Source organism: Corvus cornix, chromosome 2, assembly GCF_000738735.6.
Source record: "Corvus cornix cornix isolate S_Up_H32 chromosome 2, ASM73873v5, whole genome shotgun sequence".
Classification (NCBI taxonomy): Eukaryota; Metazoa; Chordata; class Aves; order Passeriformes; family Corvidae; genus Corvus; species Corvus cornix.
In genome coordinates, this window is record NC_046333.1 from 89206313 (window position 1) to 89230337 (window position 24025).

The following is a 24025-nucleotide window of genomic DNA, read 5'->3' on the forward strand; positions in this document are numbered from 1 at the left end:
GGGCGAGGGCCGTGCCCGCCTGACCGGGAGTCACGTGGGCAGCGCGAAGATGGCGGCGCCCGCCGCGACCTTCCGCTGGCTCCTGCCGCGGAGCCGCCCGCTGCTCTCCCGCCCGGGGCTGGCTGCCGCCGCCGCCGCCCGGCCCTACGGTGTGCGGGCCTCCGACACCGGCGAGCTGGTGACGCACACGGGGCAGGTGAGCGCGCGGGGCCCGGTGCTGCCGCCCCTCCGCTGCCCGGGGAGGGCGGCGGGCGCGTCCCGCCGGTGCCTGCAGGGAAATCGCGCCGGGGCCGCGAGCAGCGCGCTGGTGTGGTGTGGTGTGATGTGATGTAACGGGGAGGCTTTGGTTGGACATCAGCAGGAATTTCTTCACAGAAAGGGTGGTTAGGCATTGGAATGTGGTGGAGTCGCCGTCCCTGGAGGTGTTTAGGAAATGGCTGGATATGGCGCTTAGTGCCATGGTCCACTTGACACGGTGGGCGTTCGGTCACTGGCTGGATTTGATGATCTCAGAGGTCTTTTCCAACCTCATTTATTCTGTGAGTCTCCGTTCAGTGCGCACAGTGAAAATTCATGCTCCTGCATGATCCGTACGCAGGAGGTACGCGCGGTTTCGGAAGAAAACAAAAAAATCCCTGTTAATCAAGTTCAGGGTCCTTGGCCATTTCTGAGCTTTCTGCTCCGAATCCGGCTTGTGACCCAGCCGAAGAGTTGACAGGCGGAGGCACCCTTGTGTCAGTGCCTTGTAACTCCACGGTGCCTCTTTTGCAATGGAGAAGCTGAGCATGAGGGCGAGGGAGGCTCGTGTGGTGCCTTGAAGAGATTTGAGAGAGGATGGCTGGTGGAGCTAACCTGGGAAAGCTCGCACTGTGGTTATTTACCTGAATAGAAATAAATACAAAACCTGAATTTCCCACCTGACAGGTATCAGTGTGAGATCAAGGAATAGCATTTTAAGTAACACGTCTATGTTCACCTCTGCAATCAGAGCTAAGGTTTCTGTTTACTTGCTTTCATGCCACCCCCCACACCACCAGTTTCTTTTTCTTTTCTGCTTTCCAACGTGGAATTTATTTTCATGTGTGAGAGAAATGAAAGCTACTTCTGTATACTACATGCTTGTAAGGTGATAATGTTTGAAACTAAGTAAACAGTTCAAGCTATCTATTTTCTAAGTCTATGTTTATAGTTGCTGCTCTTTAAATAAGATCAAGTTTATTTTACACTCTAGGTATATGACGAGAAGGATTACAGAAGAGTTAGATTTGTTGGACGACAAAAGGAGGTAACTCATTCTACTTTTTCTCATGGGGGAGGGGATAGTTTGTGGTTTTTTTTTTCTTTGTACCTGATAGAAGTGTTTTCAATTTCATTGTCATTAAAAAAAACCCCAACAACCAAGAAAATAACTAAACCCAAACCCTACAACCAAAACCGATCAACCAACCAACCAAAACCGAAAAACCCCTACCAAATCCAAACTGCTTTGGATTGTGGGTTTCAGTGGGGCTTTTTTTGTCACTACAGTGAAAATTTTTTTAAGGCAGTTTATAGTAGCTTTTGTCTACTTCCCTGCTTTTGATAGACTTGGAAAACTCAACTTGCTCTACATCTGTTAAGTGCTTGCATTTGTTGTTATAGTTGTAGGCATTTGAGCATAACTTGAAATAGTTTTTGTTTCAAGCATGTGTTTTAATAAATTTTTAGTATGTTTTTAGTGCATTAACATTGAGAAAAATTACGTAATTAAATACTCTGCTGAATTGTTAATTTGTTTATATATCTGTTTACATATGTGTTTTGAAGCTTAATTTGCTTCTGTGTCATTAAAATTCCGATCTTTACCAAACTGAATTTTTAATGAGCCTGAGAAGCGTTTGCTGCAAGTGGTGTAACAAATAAAAGTAAAACGTAGAGCATTCTGAAATAATGAAGCCTCAAATGCAAAGTCTAGTAATGCCAGCATCATCCAAGTGCAGTGCTGTGAAGGTGGCCCTGTTGCTGCTGCTTAAAATTTCACATATCCACTCTCTTGGTAAGTCTTTTAGCACTGAGGTTTTCTGTAATGATCAAGCAGCACAGCTCCATGAGGGATCTGCTGGTCTTTGGGATAGAAAGAGAACTGTGTCAGCTAAATTGTATTCCTCAATGCCTGAGCCTTTGAATAGTGCCTTAATGATGTAAATGTTTATGTGTAGCAGAGACATTAAATATAAGGTGTGGTAGATTTTTAATGTAGTTGCATATAATTATTCTCTTCCTAAATTAACCTGAACTAATTACACTGATTTCCGAGTTTTCATGTTGAGTTTACCTCACTGTGTGACGGGTACAATTTAACTCACGCTGTGTGACAAAAATGGGGATTCTACACATGAAATAATTAAATGAAAATGTCACTTAAAATGCTGAATTAGCTTACTTCAGGGAGGATAGTTGGCAAAGTAGGTCTCTCCCAAGTGTACTGCCTGCATCTCTGCTACTTCTCTAACTTTGTAGGAAATGCTCCTTAAGCCTAATTCTCCACGGGGCAGTGGTCACTCCAATGTGCTTTGCCATCAGGTAATTTCAGACTCCATGTGGCGTGGAACACCCAGGGTTTTCAGTTCAGCCCATTTCTTCCTTCTCTAGCAAAAGCCAAGCTCTAAGTCTGCTGAGCATGGTTTAACGCTAAGTTTTAATGGTGAAATTGGGACAAAATTTGCATGTTAAATACTTTGAAAGATGTGTGTCTATTAATAGGATCTCTCTCTAGGGGCTTTGCCATTATGTGACAGTGTGTTTCAGCTGCCAATATTAGGGTTGACAGCTGTGTCTGTAGTCTGAATGTTGCCTTGTTTCTGAAGCAAAAGCTCTCCTGGTGACTGTTCTTTCTCAGTCACATCTTCCCTTTGCCTTCAGTGTGGTCCAGGTGGTTGAGTCCTGCTTGGGATCAGCCCAGTCCAGCCATGGCAGCTTTCCTGTCTGGGGATGCAACTTCTGGACTCCCCCAGTCAGGGTGTCTGGGCCTGCGTGCTTCACTTGTCCAGGGACATGGCCTAGAGCATGTGCTTATTGTCCCCTCGGTTCTGCCAGCCTAGTTATTAGTGAAATCCATGTGTTTTAGCTAAAATCATTGTTCTCTGTGGAGAACCGTGGGTTAGTGCTCTCTGGCAAGGGCCTAAAGCAAGAAGCTGTGAGAAAACTGAGCATGGCAACTGCTAAACTGCATCTGCCACAGTCCAACCAGGTCATCCTGCCCTTCTGTAATCCCTGAGGTAGAGCAGGACCTATTTCAACACTGCCATTCCCTCTTCAGCTCTACCCTTTCATTGGGCTGGTGCAGCAGCTGAAGATGTGAGGAGGACTCGCCTCAGTGCCTTCCCTGTAGATCTTTGGACCTGGATCAAATCCAAGTTTGGTTTTATCTGTTTGGTGTCCCAGACCATGTACTGGCACAGGCGGATAGGTGGGAAGAGGAAGAAACGAAATTGTCAAACTGGCACTGTGGCAGGAAAAAAATAGCCCATTGATTTATGCTTGGAGCAAGACACATCTGGATGTGATGAGGGAATCAGCCCCTTCGTGCTAAGTACTGCTGTGCTTTAGTTGAAGGGGTATGTTGTAACTGCAGCCACTTGGTTTTTTTGTTTCTTTTGTTTTTTATGGCATTTTTTTCCAGTGAATTCCTAGACTGTCTCTTGTTTGGTAGGCTGAACCACAGACAGGTCTTAGGTATACAGTGGATGGGAAGTTTTTGCTTCCCTCTCTTCACGTAAGTACCTTTTGTGGTTAAGAAATGTTGAGATGAGTGGAGTTCTTGCTTCTAATCTTGAAGCAAAGGTGTATCAAGATTTTATCTCCCTCCTCCTGTAGCACGAAATGAAGGATGCACAATTTTGAGCATTATTAGAAGCAGCAGTAAAAGTCTTTGCTCTTTGGCAGAAATTACATGACTTGTGGATGCAGGCCCCAGACAGTGAGGTTCTTGATGTTGCCAATTTCTTTCAATACCGAAACCTAATTTTTTGTTAACTTTTTTTAGCTATCCTCTTCTTTTGTTAAGGACAAATTCTTAGTTGGCAAATCTGAATTTTCCATTACTGTACCAAAAAATGCAGATTTTGGGGAGACTTAATGAGAGAGGCTTTGTGAAAGATGCTAAGGTGTTATGTAGCAGGATTATATAAAAACACCACTGTAGTTCCTAGGGATTTATGTAATGGGTGTGTGGCTGTCTTTTTCCCAAGAATCTCGTCTTTATTCAAATACCAGCATGTTTATGAACCTTAAACATAGAGAGCAGTAGATAGTGCCTCCTTTGGGTGTGCATAGTATTTGATACTTGTGTGTGTAACGTGGCCTTTGAAAAAGGTGGCCCCTCCTGGAGTACTTTCCCCTGAATTGTAGCAGTTGTCTGCTCAGTGCAGACTTGGAGAGTATTGGAGTGCTGTAGGTCCAGCTGAGGGACAACCTGCTGTGTCACCAGCCTGTCCAGACGTGGATATGTTTTCTTGGCCATGCAGGTGTGCTCTAGGAAGAAGTCCTGCTTGTCAGTGATGTGCATATTCAGAAAGTGTGCATGATGGATTTACAGAGTGGAGTAGTAGCATTTAGAGGTTTTTCGTTTTTTTCTGTGCTGAACAATTTGTCTTTCTGACTGTTGTTATGCACCACATTCATGTTTTCATGAGATTCCTGTGCAGTGATAGAAAAAGGTATATGGCTAGAGGCTCTAAATTACCAGCAGTTGTTTTATCTCATGCCTGACCTTACTTGTCTCACTATTATTTTTGAGTTTATCAGCAGAGATTCTTCTGCAATTTTATCATGTAGTCACTAAAGCAGAATGCAGTGTTGGTTAAATATCTTCTGTTCTTGTCTACTTGTTCCTGCTCACCTCGCTGCTGAATCTGCTGAAACCTGAGCACTGATGTGGCCTGTATTTCAGGGGAAAGTGGTTAGTTTTGCAGAGTTTAGTGTATAGTTCATTGATCTGTCTTATAGCAGAGCCTAAGAGTTGGTGGAGGAGTTGGGAAGAAAACTAAGCAGGAACTTCACAAAATGGCTGTAGTGGAACTGCCTCGGGAGGCAGCAAATAGCAGTTGCTTTCTGTTTGAGTGGGAATGGTATCTGAAAGCTTCCCTCTTTCTCTTACAGGTCAACAAGAATTTTGCAATTGATTTGATAGCAGAGCAGCCTGTGAGTCAAGTTGAAAGCAGAGTGATATCCTGCGATGGTGGTGGTGGAGCTTTGGGACATCCTAAAGTATACATAAACTTGGTAATGTCATTATTCTGCATATAGCATGTTTTGCCTGTACATTCTTTTTTTGTAAGATAATCTAGTTTTTGGAATGTTAGTTTAACAAAATAAAAGGAGTAACCACCTGAGGTGCTCATTTGATTTGGTGCCTGATATAAATCAGAAGAATTAGAGGGCTTCCATTTGAATTTACAGAAATTCCTTTTTGAAATTTTGGTTTGTTTAGTAGGACAGTATTTTTTAAAAAGAAATCAGGTGAAGTAGTAAGAGCAACCACTGAGAGCAAAAATTAACATCCTTGCTCCTTGCTGCATTTTGGAACTCTTACTCTAATTATTTAAGTGCCACCATGTAGTTTGACCATACATTTGCAGTATTCTTAGGAATATGCAGTTTATTTTCAATCTTGCAAGTTCCAGGGGAAAAAAGGAGGCAAACAAAAAAAAACCAACCCCTCTTTCAGTTTGTGGGAATCTTGGTAGTTCTGAAGACTGAATATTTCAATCATGGCCAGAGAATGAAGAATAAATGTTGTCTTACCCTCCTATTGACATTACTGATAATTTCCAGTCTATTCTTGTTCTCGAGAGTAAAAATATTGAAGCTACTGTCCTATAACCTTAGTTGATCCAGCTGTTGCTTAGGTACTGTTCTCAGGTAGACCCTGATTGCAGATGCTTAAAATCTTTGCTTGCTCTCCAAAACTTTGACATTCCCTAATGCCTGAAAGAATGGTGGGGAAGAGCTGGTGTCCTCTCGTGTCAGTGTTGTTGTGACTTCTAACTAGAATCATAAGCATTTCTATTTTGAACACAGTAAGAACTTTGTAGTAATTCATTTTACATTATTCAAGGTCAAATGTCTTGTGACACTTAGGAAGGACATCAACCTTAACTTCTGCAGCACACTCCTGATCTTTATGATGATTTGTTTCACCTGTGCCAAGCTCTTGAAGAATGCTTTATATTTTGTGAATTTTGAGACCTTTTTTGTGTTTACAATCAAATTACAATTTGTCTGTGATTTATTTCTTGAAAAGTAAAGTCTGCAAACCAAATGGTATTAGATTAGCTACTTTTCCCTACTCCTAACAACTGAAATCCAGGCTTTTGGGAATGGAGGGGAGTTTGGATTTTTCAATTCTAATCCTTTATTAAGGGGAACCATGAGTTTAACTTTGTTTCATGACTGGAAGTAGTTCTGTTGCTAAATAACAGAAGATCCCTGAGTATTTAACTGTATTGTGTTTTGTCATGTTAGGAAAGACTTCAATGACAGCTTCAAGTCAGTCACTCTTCAAAATTCTAAAAAAATACATGTATCTTTTTGAGAAAATAATGAAATTTTATACAGCAGTAATTGCTCCTTTTCTAGAAAGCACTTTCTTTCAGCATTTCTCATGGATTCCTACTGAAATTTTCTCCTTCCTACAACTAACTCTGTTACTGACTGAAATTCCTGTCTAGGAAGTGCCAAATCCTATTCTGTATTAAAATAATTGTGAAATGATCTTTTCAGAACATTGGAGCAGATATGACTGAACTGGCTTAAGATGTCCAGTTTGGTAAAGGATCTTGTACTGCTGAAGAGATATCACTTGGTTTGACTTTTAACTTACATTGATGAAATTAGGCCTGGTAGTTGAAAGTCTGGCATAAGGCAAGCTGCATAGGATACAGAAATAAAGCATGAACCTCATACCATCATCTTTGCTTCCAGTGTTTCAAATAAGATTAAACTCTGTACTTTGGCTATATATCGGTTTTAAGATGGCACAAATAAATAAGAGAAAAATTGTAATTTCTTAAAAGTTTTTTAAGTGAAACTAGCAGCTGTTGTATTTTTATCTTTTTGCAGGACAAAGAGACAAAGACTGGAACATGTGGCTACTGTGGACTTCAGTTTAAACAGAAACATCACTGAAAGATTATCCCTGTGTGCTTGCAGATTTCTGTTCAGGTGTTAACGTTCAACTATAAATAAAAAATACATTTAGAAAGCCAAGATTTGTGTTTATCTTAACTATGGAAGGTCCACTCTGTATATTTTTAAAACCCAGCTTGTCAAGTATTTGAGAGCTGAATGGTATTACAATATCTGCTTTGTACTTAATTTAGTTTTCATGTTTGGCAGACTTCTTGCAGGCTTGGTAGTGGTGTTTGCCTGCAGACAGTTTTAGTTTGTACTGGATAGATATGTATTCTTTTCAACACTGAATGGGCTGTAACTGTTTACTGGGTGATTAATTATCCTAGGTCTTTGTCTTTTGTCAGTATGTGACACTCTTAATTGGTTCATGGCCCAGTATCTATAGCTAGGTTCACAAATGGAAGTGCAAAGATATTACGATACTCAGCATTACAACAGTCGCTCCTGGAAGCAAGATTGTCAGCCCTGAATTAAGCAGCTGCTCTTGCTACTTGTTTAAAAGAAACCACCAGTGCCTGGAATGGTAATCAGTGTGAGCTGGAGAACTACCTGAGCTGGCACGTGTGAAAAGTGAGGACATAACCATTTGCCCTTCATTTTGGGGGGGTGAGAGTGTATCTGGTTCTGCTTGGGATTCACACCCTTGAAACCTCTGTAGGAACTGGGACTTGCCAGACTCAAAGTAGGCATTGCTCCATTACAGGTGGTAGCTTTTGCTCCTTTAATACAGGTAACTTGACATTGTGAGCATCCACCTAGGCTGTGTGAGGCAAGTTGAGGGACATATTTACCTACTTGCTTAATTTCACTTAGGTAGCATTCTGTCATGTGAACATGACTTTCAAACAGCAGAAGGGTCTGAGTTTGGTTTGGTCTTTGCTCCACAAAGCATTTCAGTCTGTTGTTAGTAAATTACTTTTTTTTTTTTTAAATGCTGGTGATGGAACATGGTCCCAGGGAGTAATTGCTGCTTGTCTAAAGTTTAACAGGGTAGGATTCTAAACCTGCTGTTTAAGTAGTTAGATTGATGTGGTTGTATCAAGTTGAACCAAATCATGTGGGCATAAAGCTGCTTAACTTGCTTGTGTCAATTTATAGACGAAATTGTACCAACTCAGGCTTAAAGCAAGGTCTGAATGGTTCTCTCTGTAGAAGTCACGTGTTTAGAGGCCATACTGCATGCGAGTAATTGCATGGACACCCCTCCTCTTTTTTCATTCACTCCACCTGTAAAAGCTTCACCTCTCTGTCTCTTCCCCTTATTCCTCCTTCCCTCACTTTTTCTCCTTTTCATTACTGCTGGTTTCAGTGATCATCTGGCCTTCAATTTATTCCTTGTAATGACCTAGATTTAGGAAGTACTAGTTAGAGTTATGTGTTGTTGTGCATTGTAGGTTACTGAGTACTGACTTTCAATAAGGGCAGGGTCTGTTATGAAGGTTGTAATTTTGTAATGTTAGTGCAGCAGCCAAGTTAATATGTTGTGTTTTGAGTAGCACCTGAGCACATACAAAGATGCCAGCAGATCCTTCCATGAAAGTCAGTAATTTGCAATCTGACCTTATGCAAAGTATCTGTCAACTGAGCATAAATGGGATGTTATGAACAGTCTTCTTGTAAGTCTCATGTTTGAGCTAGCAGTGTCTGTCTTGAAGCATAAATCTGGTTGCATTTTAGTCTGGCTCTCTACCAGTTTGTAGGGTGTCTTGGCTGGCAGAATTCTCTCATGGTGCAATCATCTCTGCAAAGAGACCTGAAACAAATAATTGTATGCGGTCCCCTTCCTTGGACCTTTGATGTTCCAATGAATAATATATCTGCTTGGATCACTGCTGCTCATAATAAATTAACAATGTTTAAATTGGCATGGCATCTGCTGAGGACCCAGACAAATCCCATCCCACTGGTTTGAACTATGGAATGCTGTTCTTGGATGTTCTCCCTGAAGTACTTGTGCTGTGAAGCTGGTGACACCAGTGAAACAAAGGCCTCTACTTCGCTCCGGTGATCTCCATAGGGAGACTTCAGACTTTGCTTCTTATCGTTTCCTGTGTGCTAGGCTCGTGTAACTGCTTGGGAATGACTGTTTATATGAAGTCTTGCACTTTGAACTATGCCATCCACCTGTGGGAAGGCCCCCTTGATTTGCAGGAAAAAGAAGTGGGGAAAAGCAAGAACTTTTACTTTGCTGGTTGCCTCAAGCAGATGCATGTGGAAATGGATCTGTGAGGATACACTAAAAGTATCAAAAGTAAGGGTACCCTTATTTTGATGCTGATACATCAGTATCAAAGTAAGGGTAGAGTAAACCAGGTAAGTACCAAAGCAACTTTACAGTTCTGAGGCTGCAAATTCAGACTCTAAAGCAGTATGAATTAAAACTTTCAGACTTAAGTTGTATCAGTCACTGTTTTGTTCTTCATAGATAATTCATTCCAGGCTGGAACTACAGTGTCTGATTAGCAGAGTACAAACCACAGTTTATACTCTGTCACTATGGAAATGTGAAGTACTAACACATGATAATGGTCACAACTTTATCTTGCCTTTACCTAGTAAAACCAGATAGGCTTTTTTCCCTTTATTGCTGCATACATTAAGGTTGGTGAAAATCATGATGTATTTAAACTTCCAAAATAGGTAAGGACCATCCATCCTTTTCCCCACATTACTTGGTAGCTCTCTGTCCTCTAATTAAAAATTAACTAAAGTGTATTTACAAGGCAAGTTCTATTTACAAGAGCACAAACCAGTACTATGACTATGGCACAATATGCAAAAGCACTTTTTCTAAGTTTTTTCAGTCGTATGGCATCTGCTTGTGCTCTGAAGTTGCTCTTGTAAAAGGCTTCTCCAAATCAACAAATAGTATCCCTAAATTTCTTCTTCTCTGACCTGCCATTAATACTTGCTCTTTTTATTTAAGGGTCTTGCAAGTATCAGACAAAATACAGCATGCTGTAATAGCAGTAGAAATGTTCGCTTTTGTAATATCCACATTGTTGGCAGTGTTTACTGTGTTCCTTGCTAGTGGTATACATTGTTTTGAGAGATGATACTTGTTAGTTTAGAGCAAGTACTAAATTAGGCCACATGGATTAAAGACTTACCTCCATATTCAGTGGGCAGCTAGTAGAGCTGTAAAGTTAAGTAATATGTACATTGTAAATGGTTGAAGGAAAAGGAAAACAGGACACTGATAGTAAGCATAACTAAGGCCAATATGGAGCACTGAATTACTTTAGAATCAAGCAGATGTATTGGTCTAATGTGAGAAGGATGTGGTGTAATTGTGAAGTGATGTAAAAAGATTGGCAAATTAAAAGATGTATGTATTATATTATGTAATTGTATAATAGGAAGTCAATGCAATAATTTCCAGTAATAGGTACTCAAGGGGTTGCTCTTTAGTACTGGCTAAATTTAGCCATTTTTAAATTGGCATGCTCAGATAATGAGTTTCAACAGGGCTGTCCAATGAGCATCCTGGATCATTAATGCTGATTTTTTTATAAGCTTTGAAATGGTGGAGAAAGAGCACAAAAATGGCTAACGTGCCAGCATTCAAAGGGGGTAAAAGGCATGACCTGGATAATTACATGTCTGTCAGCTTGACATCACTTCTGGGCAAAATAATAAGGGACCTAATTAATAATGAATTAAAGAAGTGTTGTATAATTAGTGCCAATCAACATGAGTTATAGGAAAGCTAGACCATGTCAAGTTAGCATGATACATTTTTGATGAAATTAGAAAAAGTGGTTGATAAAGCTAAAAGTGTTACTGTAATATCCTCTGATTTCTTTGAAGATTAGAGTTAGTAGTCCATATTTTGATTCAGAAATGAAACTCGCGTAATCAACCAGCAACATTTCACGGATTTTACGTGTGTTAAAGGGTAGATAATTCTTAGGTGAGAAGCTGTCAGTGTAAAATGAGACTCCTTGCTGAAAGGATGCATTCTTCTTGGACTCCTCATGGCATCCTTTCTCAGTTCCATGGCACTTTGCTTCTTAGGAGTGTCCTAAAAAACCATGTAATAGCTACTGATGGTTTGCTGGGGATTGAAAGGTTGAAGCATTGTTAAATAAGGGAGAGGATTCAGCAGTGATTCTGTTCGCTGCCACTTACGCTGCCAAGGCTGGCACAGAGCTGAATGTGTTTCAATGCAATGAATGGTACAGGAAAAATGTAATGCTGTCTGTATTTATTGTAAAAAATGTATTTCTGGGAAGTGATAATTGTAACAGCCTGATTTGCAATTTATCCTGTGTGAGTAGCAGCCCTAGTAACTTCAGGTTACAGGAAACACTGACTACTGCGTTTGACTGGGGGAGTTTGTTGTTCATCAAACGCTATGAATTTCCAGTCCAATTCTGTGTCTTAAATAACGTCAATGAACTTTGAAGGAATAAATAGAGATGTGTTCAGCAGGCACAGCTTTCTGAATTTTACATGAGTCAGTTTGTTACTTGAATACTGAGTATCTCCAGTTTGAAATCTGTGATTCATTAATATGGCTAAATTAAGGAAAGTTCAGAGAAAGCCTTGGCACTAATTAAAAGAGTAGAAAATATATAGTGTAGTGAAAGATCTAACAAGCTTTGTCTTTGCATTGCCTTATAAATGAGGTTTAGGGGATGACTTGATCAAGGGTCTACCAGTACAAATGCAGGGAACAAAACCTTGATAATGGGATCTTTAGTCTGACTAAAAACAATGAGCTCTAGTGGCTGGAAGCTATAGACAAGCAGATTCAGATGAGGGGAAAGGAGGCTTCACAGTGTGGGACTTACCAAGCATTGCAGTAAATTCTGAAGCATTCTTGACTCTATTTTTAAGGTTGGTATTTTCTAAAATGTGTATTAATTGGAACAAGACTGGAATCTGAAAACCATTATGGACTGTGTTCCAAAGGTAATTATATCCTTGCAGTGGTCCATTCTTAATCTTTGAAATGAAATATGTATAAGGCCAGAGATAGTGGTTCCATTGAACAGTGGTGCTGTTAAAAATGCCTCCCAGACCTTGTTCTGAATAAGATTCAGAAAGGACTTGAACTTTTGTTTTCCCACAAAAAATATTCTAGTGGTCTGAGTGATGGGGACTTGAACTTTACTGTTGCAAAATAATATTTGGCTTTGTAGCAATGTGGAAAAAGACCAAACCTCAAATCCTGATATTAATCATGATGAAGAATTGTCATCATCTGCTCAGTGTCTAACAAAGCCAGACAAACTAAAATAAAGTCAGTGCTTCAGGACATGCACAATTAGAGGACTTCAGATCTGTTCTCACCTTCTCATTTAAGAGAACATATGTGAAATCTGCCTACCTTTTGTGATGAAAATGTAAAAGGACTGTTTCCATTCAAACTGAAGTCCCAGATTCCAAAGGTTATTGTAATTTTATTTTTGTCAGTATTGCTTTTGTGGTGCTCTCAATGCTATACCAGATTCTGGATTGAAGAGACTTGTACTTTTCTAAGCTTTGCTTACCCACTTGAATGCTGCTCTTGATTCCAGTGGCTTCTCACATTTTCCATGGCTTTGATGAAGTAGCTAGCATTCAGCATCTCCTGTATTGGATAGTAGCATCTTCCTCAAGAATAGCCATGGAATAAAGTGTTTGCTGATTAATCATGAAATATCTGTTTTTTATGCCAACTAGCATAAATTAGACATCAGATTCAGATGTTTTGAGAAGCCTGAGACAATGTTAGGGAAACTTGTACTTATCGGTAAAACATATGTCTTTACTAATGCTAAGAACAATTGAATGGATTTTTAAAGTGTATTAAAAAAACAAACAAAAAAATCCCAACACTTCCTCTCCCCTCTCCCTCCCTAAAAAAAAAAAACCCAATCCACCCCAAACAATAATCTTTGATAGTGGTTACAAGAAAGAGATACAAAGCCCAGGAATTTTCAAAAGAGAGAAAATATTTGACTCATTATGCCCAATGGGTTGGAAAAGAGCTGGTACTTATATTAAACAGTGGTGAAATATGTTCTGTTCCAATGATAAGTGGAAAGGATGTTAGGCATATACTCCCAGTAAAAACCTTTAGACCTGCAGGACTGGATAACTTTGAAAATAGTTGTCTGAAGAGCTTTCACTGTTCCCTCCATTAACAGATCTAACCTCTCAGAATACAGGTGAGCATTCAGAAGATGGCAGGAAATACATTTAGTGCAGCAATATTTAAAGATGCTGTTGATGACAGCATCTTGCTGCTCATTTTGGCTGTTTCCTGCTCCGTTAAAAGAGTATTAGCATCTGTTACTTTACCTCCATGAAGGTTTTTATACACTGTGTCCTGCAACTTGTTTTCTTTTGCTAAGTTGCACAGAACAAGTTTGGGGGTTTTTTTGTGACTGAACACTGGGCAATTTTTCAACACATTTTACTAGCTACAACACGTATTACTAGCTACAGTGAATATAATAACTTAGAATTAAGAACATTGCTGCTGCATGGAGAAATAAAATAGCAGGGAGGGAATCCCCTTTTTATTTAAGGGAATGCGTTCACCTTTTTGGATAGCACAGTGTTGGAAACTTATGCAGACTTGGTTGTCTGCCGTGCCCTTTAGATCCTTACTCGTTGTGGCTCCTGTGCTACAGATTTGTTCTGGATGCTTGTTCTGATCCTGACTGTGTGACCTTGCACTTGAGTGTATGAAATTTCATTGGGCTTGGATGTACTCAGCTGAGTGGTTCAAATCACTTTGTAAGCAGTTCTACCCCTGTCTTTTACATTCCTCTGCACATATTTGCATAACCAGACATGGGTTTGTATTTCTTTCTAATTCTGGGTAACAATTTTGCTTGGTGTCAGGCCTTGCCTAATGAGAAACATCCTTGTTTGACAAGAATTTCCTCATTTGGAACAATTTTTTGTAATCTACCACCTACCTATTTCTAATTTCATCCGATAGCAGAAATATAACAATAGTGTAAAACTTTTCCTAAAGCACTCAAACATTTATGGGCCTTACATCTTACAATATGGATTTTCCCTAGCGTGCTATCTTCTATAAATTCTGAACAATCTATGTAGAACATTTTCTGCATTCCCTATGTTTTACAGGTTTTAATCTTTCGTTTCAGTTCTTTTGGTATGATTGTATGCATCAATAGCTTATGTAGTTATTCGTGACTATGATTTGCTATTCCCTCTTAAAGCAGGTGCTTTCCTGAAGTTGCTAACTGACTGAAAAGCGATGAAAATTTCAGAACAACAGTGATTTTTTGTCTGTGATTTTTTTTTTCTTTGCAAATATTGGGATGAATATGTTGTGTTCGTGATGGAGGAATACCCAAACCAGGAATTACTTACTTATTCAATTAATGAAGAGTGAAACCCTTCATTTTCTCACTTGTGATTAAGATTTTCAATTCTCAAGTTCTGTCTGAATACTTGAAAAATATGTTTCAAAACAGGAGCATTTGGAGGAAAATAAGCCCCATTCCAATAAGAATTTTTTTCAACTTCTCATGTGTATTTTAAGGGGGTTTTATCAACAGTTCTAGTAATATTTCTGCTTATTACTTAATGAACAAAAAAAATAGTGGGTTAGCACTGTTCTCTTTCTTTGGTGAAGTTGATCACTTCCACATTTGAAGTTGCTGTTATGAGCTCTGTAACTCTGTACTGCTGTTGGAACAGCAAAAAAATTCTTGGAAGTGAAGTGTGTGAATCGAGAAACCTGGTCTGTTGTGCTGTCCCCATTTGAGTCAGAGAGGAATAAGCATGCCAGACTTGCTGTATTGGAATTACTTTTGCTTCATCTAAGGTCAGAATTATGAATAACCTGACTTCTGATGACCTGTGTGGTCATAATCTATGACCTGTTTTCCTTTCATAAAGGATACAAAGCTTCATAGTCCATGAAGCATCAAGCTCAAATTGTTGTGTTGCTCAAGCAGATTATCTTACTGCCAATGACACTTCCTTGGCAGGTGGCTTCTTGGTGTTTTAGGGAACTTCCATTTCATTCACCTATTTTTCATTTTTATATAAATCCTCCTTTTTAATTTTCACATAACCCGAGAAAAGTGCATTTGGAAGCTGAAAAGAAGCTGATATTATAAAATTGTTGTGATCTGAATACTGGTCTTTTTCTACATTCCTGTGTTTCACAGAGTACCTCTGCTTACTTGCCTCTGTTTGGACCATTCCATACAATTACATGTATGCAGGTAATATGTCATGGTTTACCTTTCACCTCTCAAATATGTAATAACTGGGGCTAGGCTGCTGCCTGGGAGCTCGTGATGAGTGCCTGTAAGGATGAATTCTCTCAAAAATTCACTGAACTCCTTAAGCAATTTCATGCTAAATTTGGAATCTGTGTCCGCAGTCAAGGGAAAATGGTGTGGGAATACATGCTCTGTAGAATATTTTGGTCTAAAGCTTTCATGGGTTTTGGTGTTGACAGACTAGTTAAGATTCTGTTTATCTGGAGCTCTGAAGAAGTGACCTTTCCTATGAACTGTATTTGTGGAGATAGGAAAAAACCCCATAATTTGTAGGTAATGCCCATTTTATTTCATTTTACCCTCTATTGTCCATAGAGTATTCTGCTCTCCAGACTGTCTGGTTTGGTGGAGGGGATTTTTCTGATTCATGAATCATCTAAAACAATGTAAGGAAGCATGAACTAGGGTCTTAATCCGTTTTGCATCTAGCTGAGTCTTACAAACTCTTAAGCTAGCATCTGCTTTTTTCCTGTCTGCATGTTTTTTTCTGAGTGCATGAATTTCTGCTGAGTTGATTAGTTGATGGCAAAATGTTAGGAGAAAAGGGACATGGCTACTTTCCTACAGTAAGAGCACTCTGTTGTATAGGATGTGCTCAGTAATACAAGGGGCTTGCAGTGCAAACTTTCAAATAATGAGCACAGGCATCAGAGCTTTGGTTAAAAGAAGTATGGAATAAAATTCCTTTCTTCCTTTCCTTTATGACTACTTGATACAATTTAAAAGTTAGAGCTGGAGTGCATGCAACAAACCCAAACTCTTCAGTATGAGAAATAAGCTCAGATTATTTCCTTTTTATCCATACTTTTTTACTTTCTGTACAGTCCTCACTGAGTTGTATTCATTGCATGAGGATTTCACTAAACGGATCTTTAAAATATTTTTGCAAATATATGGATAGCATTCCATGGTGGTAAATCTTAAGTTAGTTACAAAGCAAACATGACACAGCACTTCCTTCACTATGAAGGTGAGAGAACAGAGCCTTGTGTCATTTGAGTAAAAATATTCATGTGTGTATTATTGGAAAATTAGTTGGAAAAATTTGTGGGAAAAAAAGAAACCCACAATGATTTAATACTTCTTTTTGATGGCTTGCCAGTGAAGCCAAGGAAAGTCACACTGTCAGCTCATCACTCTGAACCCCATGGTACTATCTGAAGTGCTTCATGTATCATTCATTACAGCAGGTAGAGGGACAGTGAAATGTGGTTCACTTTAGCAGGAAACTCCTTTAGGACTGTTTGGTTAAGTGACTTAATGGCTTATTCTTAATGTTCTTTTCTTTTATCTTGAGACCTTATAACTCAAAATGACCGAAAATAATTCAAATTCTTCTTGGCAGCAGGTCACCTGTGAAATATTTTCTGTCCAACTTTATTACTTTTGAATACAAAATGCCAAGAAAAACATGTGTGCGTGTCTGGGTATATGAAAAACTTACACATATATACATCTTATATGTACATCTATGGCTCCTTTTCATCTTCTGTATACTTATGTGGGCATTTACAATGGCAACAAAGAAAAAGTGTTTCAAATCAGATAATCTGTACCTCATTATAATCTGCTCCCTTTTAAAAGCACTTAAGTTTTGACATGAGCCACTGATAAGTGACATAAAAGCAGAAACAAAGGTGAATTAGAAGCAGTGGGACTTAATGGGAGAGGGAAAGATGTAGTGAAGAGATGAGAGCTAGTGAGCATTTGGGGAAAAGAGGGGAATTCAGAAGCAGAAAACTTTGGTCTAAATTTTTTTTCTGATTTCTCTTTTTGTAATGTGGAAAATATCTATCTATGTTACACAGAGGAATTTTTGGAAATCATTAAATCCAGGTACAAATAGAAGAACTTGGAAACTATTTAAAAATAAAATGCCTCAGAACTTTCTAGAAGGATAATTGCATTCATTCTCCATACATATTTTAAATTTCATTATCCGAAGAGGAAAAAATGAACAGTCAAAATGAACATTTTATGTAGGTAGAATTTGCCCAGAAAAAAAATCCTTTTTTAGGTATACTGCGATTTTGTGCAGATATAGAAAAAATGACAAGTTCAAAGGTAGTGGTGTCTTGGGCTGTGATCAGAGAAATCACAGTTAACAGTCCCTCTCTGTAAGATTCTGATATAAGTAGAACAAAACAGATTAAATACAAATCTGACAGAAGGGAGTGAATCCAGTGACTCCAAGCAACATATATATAAAGAGACAATAGCAAGTATCTCCTTTCCAACTTATGTTTTATAATTAGCTGATCAAAATGGAACTTATTTATTAGCATTTTGTGATCTATTCAGCTGTGAATAGGAGAGATATCAGGCAGCTGCTAGAAGCAGAGCAGGAGGTACTGCAGCACTTTTCAACCCTGACCCAGAGCCTGACGGTAAGACTGCTGCTCTCCTCTTGTACTCCTCTTCCTTAAGGCGCAAACCATCCTCACAAGTACTAAAGGAAGCCTCCTATTCCAATTTTAAAAACCTGACCATCTAAAAAGAGAGGCAGTTTTGGTTTGAAGCTGGTTTTCTTGGAGCCTATGCATTTCTAACCTTCTGCTTAAAAGAGATGGTGTATTAACTAATTTCTTTTGATAATAAAAGCTTGGACAGAAAGTCTTAATTGTGAATTTACAGATGACTCAAAACATGCTTTTAACTTTACGATTTTTTTCAGTACAGCTATAGAGCTGCTTGTTGTTACCTTTGACTTCCATTGTTAACCAAATCTTGCTTTGTGTCTTATCTTTCTGGCATTCTGATGCTCTCTGGACATCTTGCTTTATATTAATTTTCCATGATGTGTCCCTAACATCACTTCCTGTGTAAATCCTTTCACAAGACAGATTGTTTACTGAAGATTTCTGTAATTGGTGTACCAGTACCAAAAGCTCCTACTGAGAACTTCATGCAGTGTAGCCATTTCTGCTCAGGTGTAAAATATTTTTTTGAAAACTACTTCCAGTGTTTTATTATCCTCAAAGCATCTTTAAACCAATATTTGTTCTAATCTTGCATTATAACTGCCCCCATTTAAGTTTACTTGGTTTAAGTGAAATAAAACAGAAAGTATTGTTGCGGCCTCTTCCACATATACACATCCAAAGATGTACCTTCTGAACAGACCATGGGAGCAAGTAGATGCAGGTACCAGTTTGTGGCACTGTAGTGGTGTAGAATTTTAAAGTGGGGGAGAATTATTTTGTTATTTCCAGGAAAACTATTTGACAGGTGCTTTCATTTTCTTGGCAGGCAGTACCTCAGTTACTGTCAGGGCACTTCTGCCCCCCCCAACATCTCCCCAATATCAAATAATGGCACACAGAAAGGCTGATCTGTACTTCTTAATCTTGGTTACATAAAGCATAAGGCTTGCTAAAGAATTTAAGTATTGGGTGTGAAAAGTCATAACAGTTCAAGCTGTTCACTCATCATTCTTCTCCAGCACTGTGGTCGCTTGTGGATGTCAACCCCTCTCCTTCTGCACTGCCGATTGAAACTACTGAAACAGGCAGGCTGCCTGGAACCTGATCTTCCTGAGCATTTTGCATGGCCTTAAACAAAACAAAAAGCCAAACCCAAAGCACAAACCTCACAGTTTTCCCTTCTTCTGTTCTTTTCACAGAAGTAACCCCGACCAGTAGTAGAAGTTGAAGCTGTGAAACTATTTAGGTGCTGTGTAGGGATGCCAGTGCCCCTCATCCCACAATCATGACTTATTCTTTGGTTTTTTAACATGGATTTAAGATCATTGTCTTATAACTAGTATTTTTTTATTTAAAGTTCTAGGTCCTCTTGTTATTTCTATATGGTTCCTTTAATTTGCTAAGACCAAAGAGTCTTCAAAGTCTTGCAGTAGTGAGTTCCTCAATACACACACATTTTATGGGGAAAAAATGTATTTTTGGGGGGGGTTGTGTTTTCCATTTTTATATTTCTTGACTGCCTTGTCGTAATCGGTCCTGATAGACATTCTGTATATGTCTTACAATGCAAAGGAGAGTCAATAAACACCCTGTATTTTAGGATATCTATTTCTTGATATTTTAAAGGGGGCTTTTAATTATTTCTCTGAAAATTACATGTTGCTATTGTGTATGTGAAGTGCAGGTTTGGATATTTTTCATGTGGAAATGCCTTGGGTTGTAGAAGTGCCATTTTAATTGTCCTGGAAATTTTCAGTCCTTTACAGTGGCAAGATTCCCCTTTAATTTGCCCTTCTTAGGCATATCCAGTCTGTCAAAATCTGATGAACATCTGAAGAAACCAGGCTGTGCTACTGCCAAGGGAGTAACAGCTGCTGCTACAGCAGCCAAAGCTGCAACTGCAGTGGCTACCTCTGTGCTGAAAATGCTGACCTGTCACTGTAGTAGAGCTTGGAGTAGTGGCTTCTGCTGCTACAGTTCTACAGAGTATTGTCAAGGTTTAGTGGTGGGGTTTTTTTAAGGTTCAAGCAAACAAATAAATTTTAAGACCTTTTTTTTTTTTTTTTTTTTTGAGAATTATATTAGAAGAGTGTTTCTGTTGTAATTTTCTGAAGCACTCAGAATCTAGAACTGAGCCTTCAATCATCTGCATGCACTTCCTGTCTTTTCTGTACCTGCATTTGGATTCTGACTTGCATGGTCATATGCAATTTTTCCCACATTGATCTTGCCTTATTTAGACTGCAGAGTAGAAACACCCAAGGATGGAAAGCTGGTTTTGTGAGCAGCAGTGGAACTGCTCTTTTGAGCATTTCACTTTTCAGTAACAGCCTCGTGATGTAGTCACTTGCATGTAGGTTGATGTGGTCCATTCTTATTCATGTCTTTGCTATTTTAGTGATTTCAGTCATGGAATCATAGAATGGCTTGGATTAAAAGGGATCTTTAAAGATCATCCAGCTCCAATCCTCCATCAAAGGTTAGGGAGATCTCCCACTAGACCAGCCGCATCCAACGTGGCCTTGAACACTTCTAGGTATGGGGAATTCCCAGCTTCTGTGGGCAACCTGTTCCAGTGCCAAACCAATGTAATTGTAAAAAGTTTCTTACTTATATCTAATCTAAACCTACTTTCTTTCAATTTGTAACCATTTGCGCTTGTCTTTCACTACAGGCTCTGGTAAAAACAGCCTCTCTATTCCTCTTCCTTAAAAGCCCCCTTACAGTATTCCAAGGCCATGATAAGGTCTCTCCAGATCCTTCTCTTTTTCATGCTGAACACTCCAACTCTCTCAGTCTGTCTTCTCAGGACAGGTGTTCCAGCCCATTAGTAATTTTCCTGACCCTCTTCTGGACCTGCTCCAAGAGGCTCCTTGTACTGGGGACCCCAGAAGTGGATGCAGTGCTCTGGATGGGCCTTCACAAGAGTGGAGCAGAGGGGAGAACCACCTCCCTGCTGGCCACACTTCTTTTTGTGCAGTTCAAGGTGCAAGAGCACGTTGCTGGCTCATAGAAAGTTCTATATCCACCAGCGTCCCTAAGTCCTTCTCTTCAGCTCTGCTTGCAGTCCATTCATCACTCAGCCTGTACTGCTACTGGTGACTGCAGCAACACAAGTGCAAGACTGCACATGGCCTTGTTTAACCTCATGAGGTTGTGACCTACTTCTCAAGCCTGTCAAAATCCCTCTGGATTGCATACTTTTCCTATGCAACCAGGTTTATTTTTAAAAACTGCTAGTCAGATCTCTTAACAGATTAATGTGTTTGGAAACAAGAATTTCCTAGGGTTCCATGGATTTTCTGATGAAAATTTTACTCCATTTTAGAAACTATTATCAACTTATTGATGTTACAGTCTAAGAAAAACTGCCAAACCACAAAGGTGGGCTTGGAAATGGGAAGTTTTCAGAAAGAGCCTCCTCCTCAAAGAGAGAGTCCAGAAGGAGACATGGGAGTGCAGAAGTTGCCAAAGTGATGGAGAAAAGAGGATTGAAAGCATTTTTTTTCCTTTTGTTGTTTATTGTCCAGTGGTGAAGGGGCAGAGGCTTGGCCACTGATAGAGAGGCAGACATACACTCCAGAAGGATGGGGGAGAGAATCAAAAGACTAAAAGTGAGAAAACTTGTGGGTTGAGATAAAGAGAGTTTAATAGAGCAAAAGCTGTGCGCTCCAGCAAAGCAAAACAAGGCATTCATTCACTATTTCCCATGGGCAGGCAGGTGTTCAGCCATCCCCAGGAGAGCAGGGTCTCATCACATCACAGTGACTTGAAAAGGCAAAACATCATTGCTCCAAATCTCCCTCATTCCTCCTTCTTCCCCCCACTGTATGTGTGGAGCATGCCACCATATGCTGTGGGATATCCCTTTGGTTAGTTGGGGTTAGCTATGTCCCAGCTCTGTTCCCTCCCAACTCGCTGTGCACCCCCAGCCTCCTCGCCCGTGTGGCAGTGTGAGAAACACAAAATTCCTTGACCCTGGGCAAGCACTGCTCAGCAGTAATGAAACCATCTCTGTGTTACCAGTGCTGTTTTCAGCAGAAATCCAGAACAGAGCCCCATACTAGCTCCTGGGAAGAAAATGGACTCTATCCCAGCCAAAAACAAACACAGCATCTTTTAAAGGAAGTCCAGGTAGTTCCTTCAGTACAGGCCTCTGGATTGATGAGTTTGTTGTGTGGTCTTCTTGTGTACTAATAACTGTCTAGGGGATGAGGAAAAAGTTATGTTTATAAGAGATCGATTTTCATGGCAGGATACATCAGGAATCTGTAACTGCATTCAGTGGATGCATGCAACATCCAGAAAAGAAGATAAAAACTCTTGTGAAAAACAATATGATACAAAATTATTGAGGATAGTAACGATTCAGAGTCACAGAAGAATTTCAAGGTACATATTAACTGAATTGTAAAATGGTTTAGAAATTCAGTATTGGTAAATATAAAGTAACGCAGGCAAAGGAAGAATATATGCAAGGAAGAGCTTGGCAGATAACTGTTTAAAATTTGGTTATGTGCTTAGTGATGCTAAGTAGGTAAATCTAAAAAGGATTAATGAAGGACTAGGAAGGCAAACTGAAATATCATTATGACCCCATATACAATGGATGCACTTGTCTCTGGAATACTGACAATAATTATTGTTACTGCACATTCCCCTCTGAAAAAAAGATGTAATAAAACTGGGGAAAGTAAAGACATAATGTAAGAACTGCCTGGATAGGACATACCAAAGACCTAGTACCCTGTTTCTCACAGCTGGGAATAGTGGGTGCTGAAGAGAGAATGTAGGCTACATGCAATGATACTTCACTCGCATAGCTCAGGAAATTCCTGGTGTCATATCTTTGTAATTAGTAGCACTGAACAGATTTTCTTTTTCCCTCACTGTGTTCAGTTCAGTTTTGAACCTATATAAACTTAAACTGTCTGCAGAACCCTGTACCAAGGCATCTCACAGCAGCAATGATCAGAGGTGCAGAAGTTCAGCATGAAGCAAAAGTACACAGACTGTGACTCTTTGGCCTGGATGAAAGATGACTGAGAGAGAACATGATACAGGGCTACAGAAGAAGACAATCAACTGGTCTTTATGGAAGATAACTGAAAACAAAGGGATTGGAGCAAGGCTAAAAAGCCTGAAGCACATAAGCACCAGTGAAATCCCCCTGGCAGTGCCTGGCACACTGTAATCATCCAAGGTGGCAACAGGCACTGTTCATTGTTGCTTTGCCAGGAAACATGAGCCAGGACATACACTGACCTGTTGGACTGCATCACAAAAGAAAGGGGTGCAAGTTCTTTATGAGTCTGGTTTTAACCCTAGACCAAAACCAGTTTCTCCAAATGTGCTTTAGGATTGAGAAAAAAATGACTGACTTTTTCAGTGGAATAACGCGGCTGGTAGATGGAGTCCTGGTGTTGTTGGTGAAGGCTCAGACTCTGTGACACCAGTTTCCAACCAGGATATTGGCTGTAATGGCAATGTAACTTTAATGGCAGGACAACAGGTAGCAGAGAGTGAAGGTGGTACAGCCCAGTGGGAGATGAATATCCTGGGGCAGATGGGAAGTAGGCTTTACAGATTTCCCATGTACTTAAAGGGTCATAGGTGACTGAACAACTGGATTCCTGTTCTCCATCATGTCTAGCAGGGTTCCTTCAGTACCAGGGAAAAAAAGTTATATATCTCTGTCACTTGGAGAGTGTTGCCACGACCAAAGGTCTTATCTCTAACTCCCATGTGTACATTTTCAAATGGGATAATCTGGCAACCAGGAGACCACAGATTTAGGGTAAGGATGGTAGAGACCCTGTCATTTCTAGATGATCTGTTGAGAGATGTCACTGCAAATATGGGCTCTGCCAGGTAGCAACTTGTCGCACGTGATGCACACCATAGGAACTGATGCCCCTGTGGTCACAGAGAGACCAAGAAGAAATAGATCCATGGCCAGTATCAGGGCTGGGTGGAGCTGGGTTGATGTGTTTGGTCTTGTATCCACAACTTATGTCCCTGTTTTCCCATTACTCTATTTTGCTGGGTGAGGGGGCTGGAGGAAGTACAATGATGAAGTCAAGAGCAGATCTTCACTCGTCCAGATTTTTTCTCTGAACTGTCTGTGGTGGTGGTGGTGGTGATACTGATAGCTCCCATAGGGGG

The 24025-nt window shown here is 39.9% G+C and overlaps 1 protein-coding gene across 1 annotated transcript; it reads left to right on the top strand.

Annotated features, from left to right (window-relative positions):
• The first annotated feature begins 21 nt into the window (after nt 1-21).
• NDUFS6 (NADH:ubiquinone oxidoreductase subunit S6) lies at nt 22-7248 on the top strand. Its single transcript, XM_039548413.1, has 4 exons — nt 22-196; nt 1232-1285; nt 5140-5262; nt 7102-7248. Exons 1-4 carry the CDS (start codon nt 50-52, stop codon nt 7165-7167), a joined length of 390 nt encoding a protein of 129 aa, XP_039404347.1. The 5' UTR covers nt 22-49; the 3' UTR covers nt 7168-7248.
• The last annotated feature ends 16777 nt before the right edge of the window (nt 7249-24025 follow it).

What these genes read in the sequence shown, in the direction of transcription:
- NDUFS6 (XM_039548413.1), top strand. Translation starts at nt 50, where the DNA reads ATGGCGGCGCCCGCCGCGACCTTCCGCTGGCTCCTGCCGCGGAGCCGC. An exon ending in TTGTTGGACGACAAAAGGAG is followed by an intron (nt 1,286 to 5,139) that starts GTAACTCATTCT and finishes TTTCTCTTACAG; the next exon opens with GTCAACAAGAATTTTGCAAT. An exon ending in CTAAAGTATACATAAACTTG is followed by an intron (nt 5,263 to 7,101) that starts GTAATGTCATTA and finishes ATCTTTTTGCAG; the next exon opens with GACAAAGAGACAAAGACTGG.